Source organism: Ostrea edulis, chromosome 3 (assembly GCF_947568905.1).
Source record: "Ostrea edulis chromosome 3, xbOstEdul1.1, whole genome shotgun sequence".
Lineage (NCBI taxonomy): Eukaryota > Metazoa > Mollusca > Bivalvia > Ostreida > Ostreidae > Ostrea > Ostrea edulis.
The window spans coordinates 53,992,368-54,012,047 of NC_079166.1; the positions used below are offsets into that span (position 1 = coordinate 53,992,368).

Below are 19,680 nucleotides of genomic sequence, written 5' to 3' on the forward strand. Positions count from 1 at the left end.
TACGCATGACATAGTTGTAGAAGGATATTCATTAGAGAAAAACATAATTGAGAATGCTTTAGATTGTAATGCTATTCTATTCATCTACTCGAATTGTAGACAAGTAATAGCACATCTCGTCACCGCTTTACAATGATCACCTCAGATAACATACTTTGTTAAAATCTTATATAAATACAAACACATCATACATGTAAGACTTTATCATATAAGTGTCACATGCACATCCCTGATGTCCCTTCTATTTCCGAACAAAAAACTTTAGCGGAATAGTTTAGACATCGGACTTCAAAATGTGTGTAAAAATGCCCAGGTGTGGATGTGGACATCGCTTACCTTCCGCAGACTCGGGGGCAGAGGATGAGAACAGTGACGACGAAAATATGCCATCTTGGATAAAATTTTGGGAACAAGAAGATAGAAAATTCGTTTCAACGAGGGCCTCCAAACTTGTAGAGGATAAATTACGAAATTGTAACAGGGTTATCATACTGGGAGAGACTGGATGTGGTAAATCTGCCATTGCTCTAAACATAGCATTAAAGTATAGGTCTCGGAAGTGGAAAGTTGTGATGGTGAAGAATATCAGAGACTGCTCCTGTGAAAGAAAACTCTGTTTTTTTTCATTATCAACGATCCGATAGGAAAAACTGTATTGGACGAAAAATCTTGTAGACAGTGGTACTTGCAGAAGAATTTGCTGAACCGTTATTTTTCGACAAAAAGGCAGAATGAAAAAAAGGTCAAAACTCCAAAAGTTATTGTGACTTGTAGGTCGAGTCTTGCTGATGAAGACGTCAGTTACTATTTCAAGCAATTTTCTCTGATCAATATGGATGAAAGGGGCTTTGAATTGGCTAAAGAGGAAAAAGAAAAGATATTAAAGAAGCATACAGATTGTTCACAATGTACCGATGCCGATGTCGATGAACTACTGAAAACTGAGAAATCATTTCCTTTAATATCTGAACTGCTTTCTGCCAGTAAAACATTTGAAGGAAATATACTTGCGTTTTACAGAGAACCTTTTGTAGAAATCAAAAAAGAAATTCTATCTTTAAAAGACATTTCTAAAGAACAGTGTATGTGTTTGTTTATACTAAACGTGTGCGGAAATCGATTAACAAAGGAAAACTTTGAAGAGAAAGAAGATGACTACAAGCATATTGAGAGTATTCACGATGACAGAGAGAATGGGGTAGTCAATAATGACCGAAAAAGTGAAAAGGGAAACAATGAGAAAGACATTGAGAAGTCCAACGACTGCAACGGGGAAAGAATAGACAATTATAAAAATGACAACAAAAATGATAACGAGGATGGCAAGAACAATAATGATAACTATGAACTCGATAAACAGATGATAAATGACTTATTGAAAGCTTTCAAGCTTCCTGAAAGCACATCCAAAAGAACTCTCTTCGAAAGTTTAAATCAGTTTAGAGGTCATTACTTCGTGAAACGAATTAAAGATATTTTTCAAATCACAAATGGTTCTTTTCTGCGAGCATTGACTCATATATTTTGTACAAGCTTTCCAGCGCAATTCTTAAAATACTGCCCAAGTAATTTTTTTCGTACTTTGACAACATCAACTGCACAGTCGGATATCATTCCAAAAGTCCAATTACAAGATAATTATATCAATTTATTTGTGGATATAATTCAGGAAGATATAAAGACTGGCACATTTTTGGATGTTTTTCTGAGTCCTTGGATCCGGGATAAAAGCGTCTTGACCAATCTGCTTTTGCGATTCGAATCAATGCCATATGAAAAGATGATTGAGTTGACTCTCAACTCCAAATTAAATGCTCATCTGAAGATTGCAAAGCCCAAGGTACGAAAACAAATGACTGGCTTTTCTCGACTGGATTTGATTGGACTAAGTAAGGAAGTATCTCCAATAATTCTGTCACTTGTATTAAACCTGGATGACCTTTATCACGCCATGTTCACTTTGATAAGAAATAATGCAAATGGATCTAAATACTTGAATAATGCCCCTCTAATGAGTGCATGTTGTGTCAACGGACGAGAAGATCTTGCTAGGCTAGTTTTAGATATTGCAAATGACAGAAAAAGATGCTGGAGTAAACGAGAAAATATCTACCCCATGCACATTGCTGCCAACTTCCTCAACACTGACATTTTAGACCTTGCTTTAGTTGGAGAGCATGATGTGAACATGACTACACGAACCATGGAATCACCTTTTTTCTTGGCAGCAGCAGCCGGAAAATACGCCCTCCAAAATATCCCCTGGACTCTCAAGCAAGAATTGAGCAACTCCTCTAAAACTTACGATGAATTGGTCGAGGAGAACCGTTTAAAGATCCTTACTCTTCTTTGGCAGAGAGGTGCAGATGTAAATATTCATCCAGATAAATCATCGTCTGCCCTTGCATATGCCTGTCAAAAAGGAGATATAGATACAATCCAGTTTATGATTAAGAGTGGTGCGAGTGTGAAAGAAACTAATGATGAAAACTTTGGCGCACTACATTTTGCTTCAGAAGTAGGAAATATTGAAATTGTTCAGCTGTTGTTGTGCAGTGGTGCAGATATCAATATCTGTACCTCAAAGGGTTTGACGCCGTTATATCTAGCATCATTCAATGGACATGCTGATGTAGTGGATATGTTTCTTTCTAAAGGAACCACCCAAGTATTGAAGGATAAATCAGAATGTAATCCATTCTTCGTAGCCTGCAAGCATGGTCATGAAAGGATTGTCGAAATGTTTTTAGAATATGATCCGTTCGTGCATTGCAAATTGCCTGATAACACTTCAGCTTTATTGGCGGCTGTTGATAATGGACACAAGGAAATTGTTGAATTGCTTCTAAAAAAAATGGCGCTGATGCAAATATTGTTCAAAACAATAGTAAAATAAGCCCTTTATATTCTGCTTCCGGTTCTGGATATGATGGTATTTTGGAATTATTACTAAAACCCAGTGAGAGTGTCGACATGGAAACGATGAATGCGAATATTCCATTGGATATTGCATCACAAAATGGTCACCATTCTATCGTTCAGACATTACTTGAAAATGGAGCAAATGTCAATCACTACACTTTAGAAAGGAAATCTCCATTGTTCCATGCAACTGAGAATGGTCATTATGATATAGTGATGTTTCTATTGCAAAAGAAAGCAGAACTGAATTCCTGCACAAACAAAGGAAGAAATCCATTGATGCAAGCTTCATCTTGTGGATATGAAAATATAGTTCGCGAACTTCTGAGTCATGGAGCTAATGTAAATGAAGCTGATGTCGAGGGAAGTACAGCACTTTATTTGGCCTCCGAAAATGGCCACATTGATATTGCAAAAGTGTTGTTGGCAAACAAAGCAGATGCTAGTCTGTGCAATGACGTTGGACTTACCCCACTGTATATTGCATCTCGATTTGGACATCATATAATTGTTCAAGAACTTTTGCAAAAGGATACCAAAATTTGTGGTACGTCCTCGAAAAACCCCCTACTAGCAGCGTCGTATTTTGGACATTACAAAACTGTTGACATTCTTTTGCAAAACAGGGCAAATGTTAACGTACAAAATGACGACGGAGATACTCCTTTGATAACCGCGTCCAGAAAGGGATGGTGTGAAATCGTGAAAATTCTTCTGAAGTTTGAAGCTGATGTCAATCTTTATAATGAAGATGATGAAAATGCTTTACACTGCGCTTGTTTTATGGGTCATACAGACATTGTTAAGATATTACTCGATCATGGTATGGATATCGATGGTCATGACGAATACACACCATTGCAGCAAGCTTTATTTGGGGAGCGTATGACTACTGCTTTGTTTCTGTTAGATCATGTCGCAAATGCGAACATTGTCACCTATGGTACAAGTGCTCTTTATTTGGCATGTGATGCCGGATTCAAGGAACTGATGAATATTCTTTTGGAACTAAATGCAGACGTCAATCCAAAGAACCCTGATAATTCCCCTGCAGATTCTCCTCTTTTGGCTGCCATCAGAAATGGATCTTTTTACATTACAAAAGAACTTTTACGTCATGGGGCCAATATCATAAAAACGAACAGACATGGCGGCCAAAGTTTGTTAGCGATGGCTGTTGAGAACCAAAATCTTGGGATAGTGAAGTTACTCATTGAATATGGCGCTAATGTCAACGAACAAGATGAATATGGAACCACAGCTCTGCATGCAAGCGTTTATTATACAGACACTCTAGATTTCATGACAATATTATTGAACAACAATGCCAATACGAATGTCAGGAACTATATTGGAACAACTCCATTAATGATGGCACTGCACAAAAATCCTGAGACGAAGGAACGAGTGCAGGCTCTCCTTACTCACGGAGCTGACATTAATGCCCGTGATAACTTTGGGTGTTTACCACTACACTCTGCTTGTAAATGGCCCGATGAACATGATGTTATTCCATATCTACTAAATAATGGCGCTGACATAAATGCTCAGGATGAAAATGGAGAAACTGCACTTTATGTGACATCCTTTTATGGCTTTCTTGAGAATGTGAAAACACTTGTTCGATACGGAGCAGACATTAACCTTCACACGAGCGTTGGTCTCAGTCCACTTGATATTTCCATGCAAAACGGATATACAGATATCGAAAAATTTCTCAAACAAAATATGAACGAAGAGAAGAATAAAAGGGAAAAGAAAATATCTTCCAAATTGGAAAACAACAGTGTTTCTGTTTCACAAAGAGAGGTTGTTTTGGTTAGACAGAATGCTTTAGCGCCAGTTCTTGGAAGGAGAAACAACTCTATGAAACTTCAGAAGACATGGCAGCAAAGAAATTTTTAGTGCACTTCTGTCGTCTTCAATTTTTTATATCGAACATTGAATTGATTTAATGGTATTCTATGTCCATCTTGAAAAACCTGCACAATCATTGATTGGTTTAAAAGAGACGCCAGAATACATTAGACTGGTTCATAAGTGAATAATTTTTTAATTCATAACATATAGTGTTTATGAATTGTTTTATAAATTTATATTTTGTATAGATTCTTTCTCACAATATTATACTACATATGAATGATACCGTTTTTGAAAATTTTTCTCTCAACAGGGGATAATTATGTCGCAATTTCTATGGTCTTTATACAGATCTAGTTCGTCAATACAGCCTATCTTCGGGTCAAATGCTGTCTGACGTGTTTCATACCGATTGTGAGACCGTTCTTGGTACACTGATTAAATTAACTTTAATCATTAATTACGGATTATCCCGTTTGGGTGTGACCGGTCGACAGAGGATACTTACTCCTTCTAGGCACTTGATCCCACATCTGTTGTGTCCAGGGGCCCGTGTTTACCCAACTCTCTAATTTGAATTGTTTATAATTTCTTAATTTTGTATTCTTTATAAGAATTAAGAGATTTGTCACTGTTCGTTATCTTCACTTTTTCTTTAATCATATTTGGTTAGAGTTACAACTTTGGTTGGAAAAAATGCATTTGAATCAGAAACGTAATTGAAGCCCTAGACATTTCAAACAATATTCTATCGTGAAGCGATATGGACCGTATTATTATTTAAAGTATACAAATTACTTTAATGTAGCTAAATTAGTTTTTTATCCACTTTCCCATAACTACATGCTTGAAAACATTTGCATGAAAAAGAAAAAAGTGAGAAGATTATTCAAAAAGCAAATACAGTGGAAACCCATTCATTCATTTGCCACTCGACAAGATGTTAGGCACCTATAAATAGCCTCATGCACATGAGGGGAGTCCCAATATAAAGTATATAACTCAGACGAAACTATTCAAATCTAGGTTTGAAAGAGTGACTTACGACATGGTACTGTAGTAACAAAATACACAGGTTTACACAGGTAGAATCACCGATGATCCTCTGAAATGGACACGTGACTGTAACTGGACTCATCTTCTGAATTTGCAATTACAAATGGCCCTTTGACAGTTGTTTGTGAGCAGTGATTAAAACCTAAATAATTCTGGTTTTAAGATGTGGAATAATCTATGACATATGGAATATTATCATAAATACATATGTGCGCAAATTTAACAGTGTTTTTACAAAGTGGACAAAATTTGTCGAAATTCGGACCATACAACTTGAACTAAAACTGTACTCTTCTTCTATTTTTCGTATCCTTGTGTACGTTTCGGAATTTGCCAGTACATGCGGATATGTAATAGCCGTTATAACTGTGGCCAAATGGTGAAAGTGATGGGAAAAAGATAACAGATATCAAATAAATGAAATAAATCTATTTTCAAAAACAAGTATAAGTTAAAGTGAGACAATACACTAGTGTGTTGTAGAACTATCAACATCCATGTAAAATAGATTAGAGCACTATTAAATGTTTTTATCACTTTAACCTCGATGTTCATCTGAAATATTTTCCTTAACATCATTTTCTCCTTAATATAGCCATGGACTTTTTCAGGCAGTTGCAAATGATGAAATATATATGTTCCAGATCCCTGGATGATCGTGATCACTTTGTACATATTTAATTCTGCCTGGCCTCGTGTTAACGACAATTCCTAATACATGTAACCGTTTACGCGGTCCACTCATCCAAACAATGTTTTCTGCGCATTTAGTGAAAATAATTCAATACTGGAAGGAAAACGGTGAAATGACTGCAATATATACAGTAATTATTTTTTCTTCGAAAACTTTCCTCTCCTTGGAGTACAGTCTGTACTTTGATTAAATCTAGATATCCACTTGAGTTTTGACTCAATTCTCCACGATGTATTCATTATAACAACTAGATGAAAATCACAACCTAACAATATTGCATAGAGGAAGGAGTTTTTTAATGCACGTGAATTGAATGAACGCTATCTTTATTTCAAATGAATTGAAGAACAAATTTTGAATAATTGCGTGCATTAGGCCTAATTATGTTATATTGATTGATATCATATGGAAGTCACTTGGGGCTACAAATTAAACGTTCCTTGTGTAATATAAATGATCTCTTTCCGTATTGAAAATTAGATAATGATTTTGCGAATGCAATTGTAATCCGTCATGCCATTAAATGACCAACGGTCGTTCAAATTTCAAAATTTAGACTCAGTATTGCGAATGTATTTATGATGGTAGTTTTTATCCAATGCTACAATTTAAGAGCAAGATTATGAATACACATCGTTTCTTCTCGTCAAACGCGATAATCGAAATCGAAAACATAATGCACTATATGAATGCAGGGGCGGATACAAGAATTTTTGAAAGGGCGTTTCTACCTTAATTTTGGTTTTCAAACGGGGGGGGGGGGGGTTTCAACCCTCAAAATGCGTAATTTAAAAAAGAAAACTCCCCCTTTTTAAAGCTAAAACCGGAACTCTCCTATGGATCCGCAACATGTGAGATATTTACATATATTAAGTATCTCACAAGTGGTCATCTTAAAAGCTTACAGAAAGTAGAAATTAACTATTCAGAACGACTTGTGAGGGTGACCGATGGGGAAATAACATATTTTTTGATAATTATTGGTTCTGTATAAAAACAATTTCATTCTAGAATGAGGGTATGTACATAAGATATATACAAGCTATCCACACTTCAAGTGCCTGTGGATAAATATGGGCCTAGTCAGAACTATCATAAGTATAACACAACATCTACACAATTTTTGTTGATCATGTTGAAAACTAATCGCAACTTCTCAGTTTGACGGAAAGGGCAGAGAATGTGTGATTGGTTGTATGATGTTGCCTCGCTTCGTTCTGGAAATTTCCATAAGGCTGATTCAAAACTGAAATCACGGATTAAAGCAACGAACAGGTATCTTCAACAATTATCAAAACTTCTATCTTCTAAAAGATCAAAATCAAGCATCGATAAACAACGAAGAGAAAAGAAAACTCGCTTGGATCCGCCACTTTACTCTCATTTTTGCTATTTCGGGGTAGTTTGCAAAAGTAGGTTTTTAATAAATTTTACGAACCAATTTACTAACCAATTAAAATTTTATTATAGTTTACAGACTTCATCTCACATATGAAACAATATTATGTAACTGTGGAGTAAGCGTTTCGGAGTACATTGGCAAAATGTGTTAATTCAGAAGTATAAATACATGTGTGTTTTAATGACTGACATTTTCTCAGATTGTAAGTTATGGATCCGAGGTCTTCTTTTTTGATTAATGCAATCATTTCATTCCCAAAGGAAATGAACAAATCGATGCGATATTGATCTTTATCGGGAGCTAATTATATAATCATTTATATATATATATATATATATATATATAGAGAGAGAGAGAGAGAGAGAGAGAGAGAGAGAGAGAGAGAGAGAGGTTCATTGTGTATTTTGCGAGGTTTTTCCTATACGTAATATTCTGTCTTTTTTAAGTATCTCTGGACGAATTTTAAAATAGAGTTGTAGCGCAATATACATGTATATAAAGCAGTGTTCAACAAAGAATAATGTACTCTGGGTTTTTTTTAATTCGTGTTGCTTCCTCTAAGCATTAAGCATCGCTTGTTAATGCATATTATCTATAAAATATATACGGTACCCATTCTTAACCGTTTCTATCATTCGTAATGCCATAACAATAGCATAATGAATGTTAAGCATAACTAAGTAGTTACCGGACACTCTTTCGTCTCCACTGTAACGTGGTAACTAATCTGTAACGTACATAATCACTTACCAATCATTGAAAACAAACTCTCAATTCACACTATATATAAAGTCCGATAGATTAAGTTTAAGCTGGGTTAATACCACTAGTATATAACGATCTTTGTACAGCGCACGTATTACGACACATAGCACTGCTAATAACATCTTAACCTTTTTCTGTAAAAGTTCCTTTCAATATGATATCATTTCTCCTAGGCAGACTTCTTCACAAGTAAACATCATCAGCATTTTTTTTCTGAGATCTCCAGATAACGTTGCACACACTGCACTATTGATAACGTTTATTATGACCCGGGATAGGTTTATAGTATTTTTAATTTTGTGCATGTCTTTTTTTATTTTGTAAAATATTCTAAGGAGTGGGTTTTTTTGTTTGTGAGGGTTTTTTTGGGGGGGGGTTGGTTGTTTGTTTGTTTGGTTTTGTTTTGTTTTGTTTTTTTGGTTTTTTTGTTGTTGTTGTTGGTTTTTTCCTTCACAGCCAGTAGGTGCTCTCAGGTAGAAGGGGACAGTTTCGCACTAAAACTATAGGCCCGATCAACTTCCTTATACGAAGGAAATGCACCATATTTAAAGTAATATTACAAATGTGTAAAAATGTATAGAATAATCTTAGGATACATGTCAAATGTAGCTGAGTGCTTAATGAAAATGTTGATATGCAACATGTAGGTGTCACCATGATTCCTATATATATATATATGGGTGTAAATACGAAACCTAGACCGTGTCTAAATCCCCTCGCTCAGTACCGTGATGGTATGTGGGTGGTGCGGATTAGCTCAAATGAGAGAAAATCAAAGCGAGAAAGAGGTACCTGCTCAGAACATGTTTAGTGCACCAGCGCCAGTATGTATAAATTACATGTAATTTAGGATCATGATTTATTAACTATACCAATATGAATTACAACTATTGACATAAAAGGGAACTATGATTTTTCATTATTCTGTCATAATCTGACTTTCATGTATACCTCCTACCCACCATTCTCTATCCAGAGTTCCGTGTGCTACTCGCATTATACGGTGTGAGTGAAACTCGTACAACACGCCCTCTGGTGAGAGAATGCCTACCCACATGTTTCAGAACCAAAACACTGACCCCTGGCACCTCACACAGTATCAGTAATATAGATACATCGTTCATCATGCACTGTGCACTAGACAGTAGTATCAGGGCTCATTGTGGAGTGTTTTGAGGGTTGGGAAAAAGATCAGTGTATTTATTATCTGCATCCTACATACGTCGCTATCTTGCATACACGTGGGTCAGGGTGGGAGTAAAGATTTTTCACACGTGACAACCTTTGCATCTTCATCTATATTTGCAACTCGGACCTCGTCAGCTGCGGGGACTTATAGAAATCGCGAAATGGCATTGTACACTGATATATATACAATAACGTAAATAATCATAGTAACTATAGTATTATATATTATTACTACAGTAACTTGATCCGAAGAGTCGGATCACGTCGAGTTGACAGGCGCGGATCATCAGATCACACGAGACGCTAGTAGTAATGATAAATTTATTATATACCCCCTTGTGCATTTTAAATCCACATTTATAAGATAATTAATGTAATCCAAATTATAAAAAACACAGACATACCATGAAATTATGTTTTGTATACGCAGGTTCGTTTGTGACGAGTTCAACATTTTCCACAAATAACGTTGCGTTGTTGCATTGTGACGTCATTGTGACGGCATCAGTTTCAGAGGATACTGATACGGAATCGGAAAACCGGATCACACGCTGTGAAATCCACAGTATCAGAGAACAATACATTGATGGGTATATAATAAATTGAATGATCGGGATGTACTGTAAGTGGGTGTGCCGACCTGTCTGAACTACGTGTCTGTATCAAACATACAAAGCTAAGGTTCACATGGACTTGGGGAGGAAATGGCATAGGCAACACATTGACGAGGAGAGATATTGAAACGAAATAAAGCTGAAAACCTCATGAAAACATGAAAAGACACAATTTTGAAAATGATGTCTACATTACTAATATCCGAGACGTAATGACGTCTACATTACTAGTATCCAAGACGTAATGACGTCTACATTACTAGTATCCGAGACGTAATAACGTCTACAATACTAGTCAATCGTAACTACTCGGCTATTTCCGTAACCGCAAATGAACTTAGTCTCGTGCAACCAGACGCTCTGCTTTTTCCGTAAATATCCGAAGAGCAGAGAGTCTGGTAAAGATACGCGATAACGTTTGTAACGTCAGATCGAGGCTTACCAAAATTTCGGTATTTAATTTGATTGGTTGATTCAACACACCTTCAAAATAACGACTACCGAAGAAATTTGTAATATATTGAATTTGCCGTTTAAGCTTAAGGATTTACAACTAGAGTGGTTATAAAAACTTTTGCAAAAGGAAAGGATTTATGCTGTTCTACCGACGGGAAATGGTAAAACCGTTTTATCAAAATTACTTTAGGAGGCAAAAGTGAAAGTACAATTTCCAGCTGACAAAGAGCGTAATTTCTTTTTATTGGACTTATAGTTATGATTTTCCCATTTGTATCACTAATGAAGGATCAACTAAATAGCGTCAAATTTCGGAATTGACTGTTTATGTCAGAGAGAATCCAACGGAAACTAAATTAGCGCTCCCTAGCGGTAACAGTTATTATCGCGTGTCTTTACCAGACTCTCTGCTCGTCGGAGATTTACGGAGACAGCCGAGTGTCTGGTTGAACGAGACTACAAATGAACCTCGTATGTGGATCGACGCCATCAGAGTTGGTTGCTACGTATACGTAAACGTAACTTTGACGCCACAGTCGTACGTTACACTATGAAACGTGAACTTTCAAAAGCATCTAAGATATTATACACATCTAAGGTATTGTACCACTATCAATTTCCACTTACATGTTATGTATTAGAGTGAATAAGACGTTAATGATACCAAAACTGAATCTCTGGTGAAAATATAAATAACATACTAGTCAGGGATTCGGTTCTGGCCTTTTAACACTCATCCACAGGCGCGCTTCCGGCGAAGAAATGCATCAATTTGATGCAATTCTTGCGCCGATCTACGTCCGCGTCTTCTTGCCGGTTACGGAAAATGACGAGCGCGTGATCCGATTGCATTACTAGTATCCGAGACGTAATGGTGTCTGCATTACTAGTATCCGAGACGTAATGGTGTCTGCATTACTAGTATCCGAGACGTAATGGCGTCTGCATTACTAGTATCCGAGACGTAATGACGTCTGCATTACTAGTATCCGAGACGTAATGGTGTCTACATTATTAGTATCCGAGACGTAATGGCGTCTACATTACTAGTATCCGAGACGTAGAAATTTACAGGGATGTTTAAGATTTTGAAGATATATGAAAATAATAGTTGTTTGCTTGTCAAGAATAAAGAATTTTAAAGAAGTTAACTTCTACTCCAATGCCCCCCCCCCTCCACTTTGAAAAAAGGATGCTAGGTGTCTACATGTATTATTATTTTATTTTGGTTTAAATTTCAAAATAGTTGTGATCCTCCCCAACTCCCCAAGGTGGAGCTACATCTTTGAAAGCATCGCGTATATATCAAAATCTAAGCCGGGGTATTTTTTTATTTTTGATGGTATCCCACCTAGGCTATGATATCTCATTTGTGCAATGTACCCAACCTGTTCAATAGCTAAAATATTACATATAATGCAAGTAAAGTATCTACCGTGTTTACAGGAAATAATAATTGTGATGGAAAACATGCACTGGTGCGATAAAAGTTTATCAACTAGAACTGATGGTGGTTAAGTGGGAGGGAAAACGCTTTCACACTGATAACCTTTTATTTAATTATTATTTTCAGGTGAAACTTCAAGAATCACTTTGTGGCTAGGATTGACCAGGGAATAAATATACTTCCAGGTAAATTTAGAGATGCCTAGGTGTGGATGTGGCCACCGCTTTCCCTCTGTAGACTCAGACACAGAGGATGAGGACAGTGATGATGAATACGTGCCATCTTGGATGAAACTTTGGGAACAAAGAGAGAAAAAGTTCATTTCGACAAGAGCCTTCAAATTGGCAGAGAAAACATTACGAACTTTTAACAAAGTTATCATACAAGGAGAGACTGGATGTGGTAAATCCGCCATTGCTCTAAACATAGCATTAAAGTATAGGTCTCGGAAGTGGGAGGTTGTAATGGTGAAAAATATCAGAGACATTAAATCTGCTCCTGTGAAAAGAAAATCCGTTCTCTTCATTATCAACGATCCGATAGGAAAAACTGCATTGGACGAAAAATCATGTAGACGGTGGTACTTACAGAAGAATTTGCTGAACCGTTATTTTTCGACAAATGGGCAGAATGAAAAAAAGATCAAAACTCCAAAAGTTATTGTGACTTGCAGGTCGACTCTTACTGAGAAGATTCTTGAATGCTATTTCAGTAAATTCACTGTCATTGATATGGACGAAGAGGAGATTAAAATCTGTAAAGAAGAAAAAGAAAAAATTTTAAAGAAGCATATAGATTGTTCAAAACTTACTGAAAGTGATATCAATGAATTACTTAAAACTGAAAAAGCATTCCCCTTAATATCTGATATGGCGAATACCTGCAAAATTCTTGAAAGGGATTTACAAGCATTTTACAGAGAACCCTTTGAAGAAATAAAAAAGGAAATTTTGTCTTTGAAAGACAGTTCAAAAGAAAAGTTTTTATGTCTGTTTCTACTTACCTTGAGTGGAAATCGATTAACGAAAAGCAGTTTTGAAGAGGAAATACATGATTGTGATGACACAAATAGCATGTACGAGGAGAATAGGATAGTCAATGATGACAGAGAAAATGAAAAGAAAAACAATGAGAAAAATAAAGAGGCGTTTACTAACAACTATGATGGTGGTGACAACAAAGATGATGAAAATAAATATGTCAGCGTCAACAGCAATGATGAGGAAGATGAGGAGGAGGAGAAAGATGATGATGATGATGATGATGATGATGATGATGATGATGATGATGATGGTGACGATGACGACGACGACGACGATGATGATGATGATGATGATGACGACGATGATGATGATGATGACGATGATGATGATGATGATGATTATGATGATGATGAATGGCATGAAGAAATGATAGAGGACGTATTGGAAATTTTAAACTTTCCAGAAAACTTTTCTAAAAGAATTCTCTTCGAAAACTTTAAGTATCTCAGGGGTCACTACTTCGTGATGAGAGTGGGTAAAATTTTTCAAATTACAAACGATTCGTTTTTGCTGGCGTTGACTCATATATTTTGTACACATTTTCCAGAACTATTCTTGAAATACTGTCCAAGTAAATTCTTTCGTACTTTGACAACTTGCTCGATTGCAAAAGGGGGAATCTTTCCAAACGTTCAATTACAAGACGCATATATCAATTCATTTGTGGATAGAATTCTGGAAGATATAAAGAATGGCACATTTTTGGATGTTTTTCTGAGTCCTTGGATCCGGGATGTGAGAGTCTTGTCCAATCTGCAAATGCGATTCGAAGCAATCCCGTACGAAGATCTGATACGGGTGACTTTAACATCAAAACTAGATGCTGACCTTACAATTGCAAGCTCGGAAGTACGAAAAAAAATGACTGGCTTGTCTCGACTGGATTTCATTGCACTAAGTAAGGAAGTATCTCCAATAATTCTGTCACTTATATTAAACCTGAACGATCTTTTCCACACCATGTTCACATTGATCAGAAAGAAGGCCGAGAATGAAGACAGATCTGAATGCTTCAAGAATGTTCCTTTAATGTGCGCCTGTTGTGTCAATGGACGAGAAGATCTTGCCAGACTAGTCATAGATAATGTTGATGACAAACATACATGCTGGAGTAAACAAGAAAATATCTACCCTGTGCACATTGCTGCCAACTTCCTGAACACTGACGTCTTAGGTCTTCTTTTAGATGGGGAGTGTGATGTTAACATAACAACACAAAACAAAGAATCGCCTTTTTTCTTGGCATCAGCAGTCGAAAAGTACCATCTCCAAAATATCCACTGGACTAGTAGTCAGGCAGTGGGTCATTCCGCAAGAAAATACGAAGAGTTAGTGGAAGAAAACCGTTTAAAGACCCTTACTCTTCTTGAACAGAAAGGTGCAAATGTAAACAATCATCCTAGTGAATTACCTTCTGCCCTTGCTTTTTCTTGTCAAAGGGGATATGTCGATACAGTTCAGTTTATGATTAGGAATGGTGCGAATGTGAAAGAAACTGACGAAGAAAACCTTAATGCGCTACATTTTGCTTCAGAAGTAGGGAATATTGAAATTGTTCAATTGTTGCTGGAGAGTGGTGCAGATATAAATCTCAGTACCACAAGAGGCCCGATGCCATTATATTTAGCATCCCTTAATGGACACGTTGATGTAGTAGAGATGTTTCTTTCTAAAGATAGCACCCAAGAACTAAAAGGGAGATTGATATACAAGCCGTTCTCCGTAGCCTGCAAGCATGGCCATAAAAGGATCGTTGAAAGGCTTTTAGAATATGATAATCGTATATTATCTGATGACACTTCATCTTTGTCGACTGCTGTTGGTAATGGGCACAAGGAAATTGTTGAATTGCTTTTGAAAAATGGCGCTGATGCAAATATTTCTAAAAATGCAAGCAAGATAAGCCCTTTATATTCTGCTGCTGGTTCCGGATATGATGATATTCTTAAATTATTACTGAACAGTGGTGTGAATGTTAACATGGAAACAAAAAATGCAAATACGGCTTTGGATATTGCGTCACAGAATGGCCACCGTTTGAACGTTCAGATATTACTAGAAAATGGTGCAAATGTCAATCATTGCACTATACAACAAGCAACTGCATTATTCTATGCGGCAGATAATGGTCACTATGAAATAGTGATGCTACTTCTACGGAAGAAAGCAGATGTGAATATCTGCACGAAAAACGGAAACAGTCCCTTGATACGGGCTTCATCTTGTGGATATGAAAATATAGTTCGCGAACTTCTGAGTCATGGGGCTGATGTTAACCAATCCAATGTTGCGGGGATAACAGCACTGTATTTGGCGTCTGAAAATGGACATACTGATATTGTAAAACTTCTGTTAGTCAACAAAGCAGATGTCAACTTAGGTAAAAAAGATGGAAGCACTTCAATGTATATTGCATCTCGATATGGGCATCATGGAATTGTTCAAGAACTGTTAAAACACGGTAAAAATATCAATGGCACGAGCTCGAAAAACCCTTTGTTAATAGCCTCCTATTTCGGACATTATGACATTGTTGAAATTCTTTTGGGAAACGGGGCGAATGTTAACGTGCAGGATGACGTTGGAGACACTCCTTTGATAACTGCGTCGAGAAAGGGATGGAGTGGAATCGTGAAAATTCTTCTGAAGTTCGGAGCCGATGTCACACTCTGCAACGAAGAAGATGACGAAAATGCTTTACACTACGCATGTTTTCGAGGTCATACAGACGTGGTGAAAATACTACTTGATCATGGAATGGATATTGATGACTATGACGAATACACGAACACGCCTTTACAGAAAGCTTTAGAAGGGGAACATCTGATGACTGCATTGTTTTTGTTAGATCATGGCGCAAATGTGAACATTGTAGCATGTGACACATCTGCTCTTTATTTAGCATGCGACATCGGATTTAAGGAAGTAGTGGATATTCTTCTAGAGGCCAATGCAGAAGTTAATCCCAAGAACCCCGACGGTTCTTCTGCATATTCTCCTCTTTTTGCTGCTGTCGGGAATGGTTATTTTCAAATTACCAAAGAACTTTTACGCCATGGGGCTAATATCATCGATACGAAAAAATTTGGTGGGGAAACCTTGCTAGTAAAGGCCATTGAGTCTCGAAATTCTGGGATAGCAAAGCTTCTCATCGAACATGGAGCTAACGTCAACGAACAAGATGAACGTGGAAACACAGCTCTGCATGCAAGCGCTTATTATACTGACACCCTAGATTGCATGACAGTTCTATTGAACAACAATGCCAATCCAAATGTTTCCAACTGTGACGGAATTACTCCAATGTTGATGGCACTGGAAACACGACCCGAGAAAAGGGATCGAATTCAGGCTCTCGTTGATCATGGAGCTAATATTAATGCTCGAGATAATTCTGGATATTTTGCACTGCAGTCGGCTTGTATATTCCCTGATCAAGATAATGTTGTTGCATATCTACTGAAAAATGGCGCCAATATCAATGCACGTAATGGAAATGGAGAAACTGCTCTCTATGCAGCATCCAACACTGGCTATCTTCGGAATGTGAAAACACTCCTTCAGTATGGGGCAGACATTAATCTTTGTTCAAAAACTGGACTTAGTCCACTTGATATTGCGACGAAATTAGGAAACACAAAACTGAAAAAGTTTCTTCAGAAAAAAATACACGAGGGGAAAAATAACAGTATTTCTGATTCACAGAGAGAGATTGTCGTGGCCAAGCAGAGTTCGGTAGCAACAGCTCTTCCAAGGAGAAGAAACTTTGCAAAGCTAACAAAGACATTGCGCCAAAAGAGATTTTAGTGATATTCTCTCCTTTTGAATACTGTGTGACAGATTTTAGTGATATTCTCTCCTCTAGAATACTGTGCGACAGATTTTAGTGTTATTCTCTCCTTTTGAATACCGTGCGACAGATTTTAGTGATATTCTCTCCTTTTGAATACTGAGCGACAGATTTTAGTGATATTCTCTCTTTTTGTATAATGTGCGACAGATTTTAGTGATATTCTCTCCTTTTGAATACTGAGCGACAGATTTTAGTGATATTCTCTCTTTTTGAATACTATGCGACATATTTTAGTGATGTTATCTCCTTTTGAATACTGAATTGTTTTGGCCTCAACCAAACACATTTTGTTAATTCAAAATTTTGATTGATTTCATTGGTTTTAGTTTTTCAAAGTCATAGCAGATAAATGATATGTTTCTGTTGTTTTGTAAACGTGCACTTTAAAATAATCATGAACTACCACCAATCTGGTTGATTTTATTGAATATCTATTGATCAGTTTATTAAATAAATCATTTTCTTCTCCCTTCATATCTGTATGTACTAGCACCCACCAAAACAGATTGCACAACTAATGAAACAATGGGCATATTGATTTTCTTCTTCAGAATTATGATTGATTTCATTGATTTATTATTGGTTTTAGTTTTTCAAAGTTGTAGAAATAAAATGATATATGTACATTAGAATAAACATGAACTACATGTACTACCAATCTGATTGATTTTTATTGATTATCTATTGATTAATTTATTGACAAAATTTGCTTTTCCCTTCCTAACTTATGTACTAGTACACCAAAAAGTATACTGATGAAATGATTGATTTATTAATATTTTTGTGTTCAATAGAATTCAATTTGATATCAATTTACATATCATAAAAGTGTTACAATTGTGTTGTCATTATAATGAATTCGATTTTAAGAGCAGCGCACATTCAGAACAGAGCACGTGGTCTTAATGTTTTCAATGTGCAGATACCACACATTTAGTGTCACTTGTTTAATTTCAAAATCAAAATAAGCACAGAGAAATGTTTGCTAGCATAATGATAATAGCCAATAAAACTAATGATTTTAGATTTGTATTTTAGTGTTCATTTATCTATACGTAGAATGAACAATGTAGATTAAAACGGATATGATGTATTATAAATATTTCTTTTTTGATTTCATAATTAAGTTTCAATACTCATTGCAAAAGTGACAAGTTCCCATGCTATGAAGACCTGGCCTGTCAGAATAAAGGGAATATCTATCACCATATTAAAGGATGGTGATGGAAACTTTTGCTGAAGTTGGAAATTCCGTTATACAGAAACAATGGAGCAGTCACTGTGATTAATATGATGTATGTACATTACAATTTTCTTATGCATGATATGTATTTTGAAATGCATCACTATTATTATGATGTATGCATCATATGAAATGGAAAAATGAATTTTTCTCATCTTTCTGATGTATGGTATGCATTATGATTGTTATGATGTATGTTTGCATTATGAAATAAGTATTTTAAATAAAAGATTTTTAAAAAACCCACTTCACCTTGCCTCCCCCTTTATTGAAAGCAATGTTACGTTACATACCCGATTATATTTATATCATCATATGGTTTCATCGTGCTTTTACAAAAGCCTATTGGTATCATGTAAAAAAAAAAAAATTCACATTCCATTACCTCGTAATTACGAGATCTCGTAATTACGGGATAATTATCTCGAAATTACGAGAAAAGATCTCGTAATTACGAGAAAATATTGACATATAGCCGAGTTGAACAACTTATTGATAGTCTTGGACACGTTTGACACTATTTCCCTCTTTGTTGATTGGTCAGCAAATCGAAATGATCTTATTCAAAGTGTGTGTGACGGTACATATTGTCGTCCGGTGTTGCATGATTTAGGAACGCTAAATACATACCTATAATTCTCGTTCCGGGTTATCACTAACGTTCAAGTTAAGTTCTATAATATGTAAATGTAAATTTATTTTAATATACCAATAGGCTTTGGTATGCTTTTCTTCCCAAGTGTCTGTTATTTATTTATTTATCTTTACAGATTACTCTTGAAAGTTTTGGTATTAATAATACCATATCTTGGACAGAATTAAGCACCAAATACTGGATATAGGTCTATACTCCTCCTCCCCCTTCCCACCTCTTCAATTTAACGATATTCTAAAATGTGTACGTTCTTCGTAAAATCGAATAAACTAAACTTTGTTATTACAAGAGATATGATACAACCTTAAAACTCAGCCCATAATAAAGATTTTGATACCGTTAGCTTTACAATACCCTATTTATTACTTTTATTTTATCTGTTCAAATCTTAGGACCCCAACGGTAAGCACACATCCTACTTCCAGTAACTGCAAAAATGAAGGTCATTGATCCTTTAAACATGAATAAATTGATAATATCTG

The 19,680-nt window shown here is 36.1% G+C and overlaps 3 protein-coding genes across 3 annotated transcripts in view; all 3 read left to right on the forward strand.

Annotated features, from left to right (window-relative positions):
* The window catches only part of LOC130052625 (ankyrin-1-like), a 37,132-nt gene extending 18,345 nt beyond the window's left edge, over window positions 1-18,787 (forward strand). Inside the window, exon 3 of the mRNA XM_056158143.1 lies at window positions 12,531-18,787. Coding sequence (XP_056014118.1) covers window positions 12,602-17,254 — 4,653 coding nt within the window. The 5' untranslated portion in view covers window positions 12,531-12,601 and the 3' untranslated portion in view covers window positions 17,255-18,787. The remainder of the gene's footprint in view (window positions 1-12,530) is intronic.
* LOC130053588 (uncharacterized) lies at window positions 833-2,896 on the forward strand. Its single transcript, XM_056160937.1, has one exon. The coding sequence runs from the start codon at window positions 833-835 to the stop codon at window positions 2,894-2,896; it is 2,064 nt and encodes a 687-aa protein (XP_056016912.1).
* Window positions 2,974-4,827, forward strand: LOC130053589 (ankyrin-3-like). The gene has a single exon (XM_056160938.1). It carries the CDS (start codon window positions 2,974-2,976, stop codon window positions 4,825-4,827), a length of 1,854 nt encoding a protein of 617 aa, XP_056016913.1.
* Window positions 18,788-19,680: the final 893 nt, after the last annotated feature.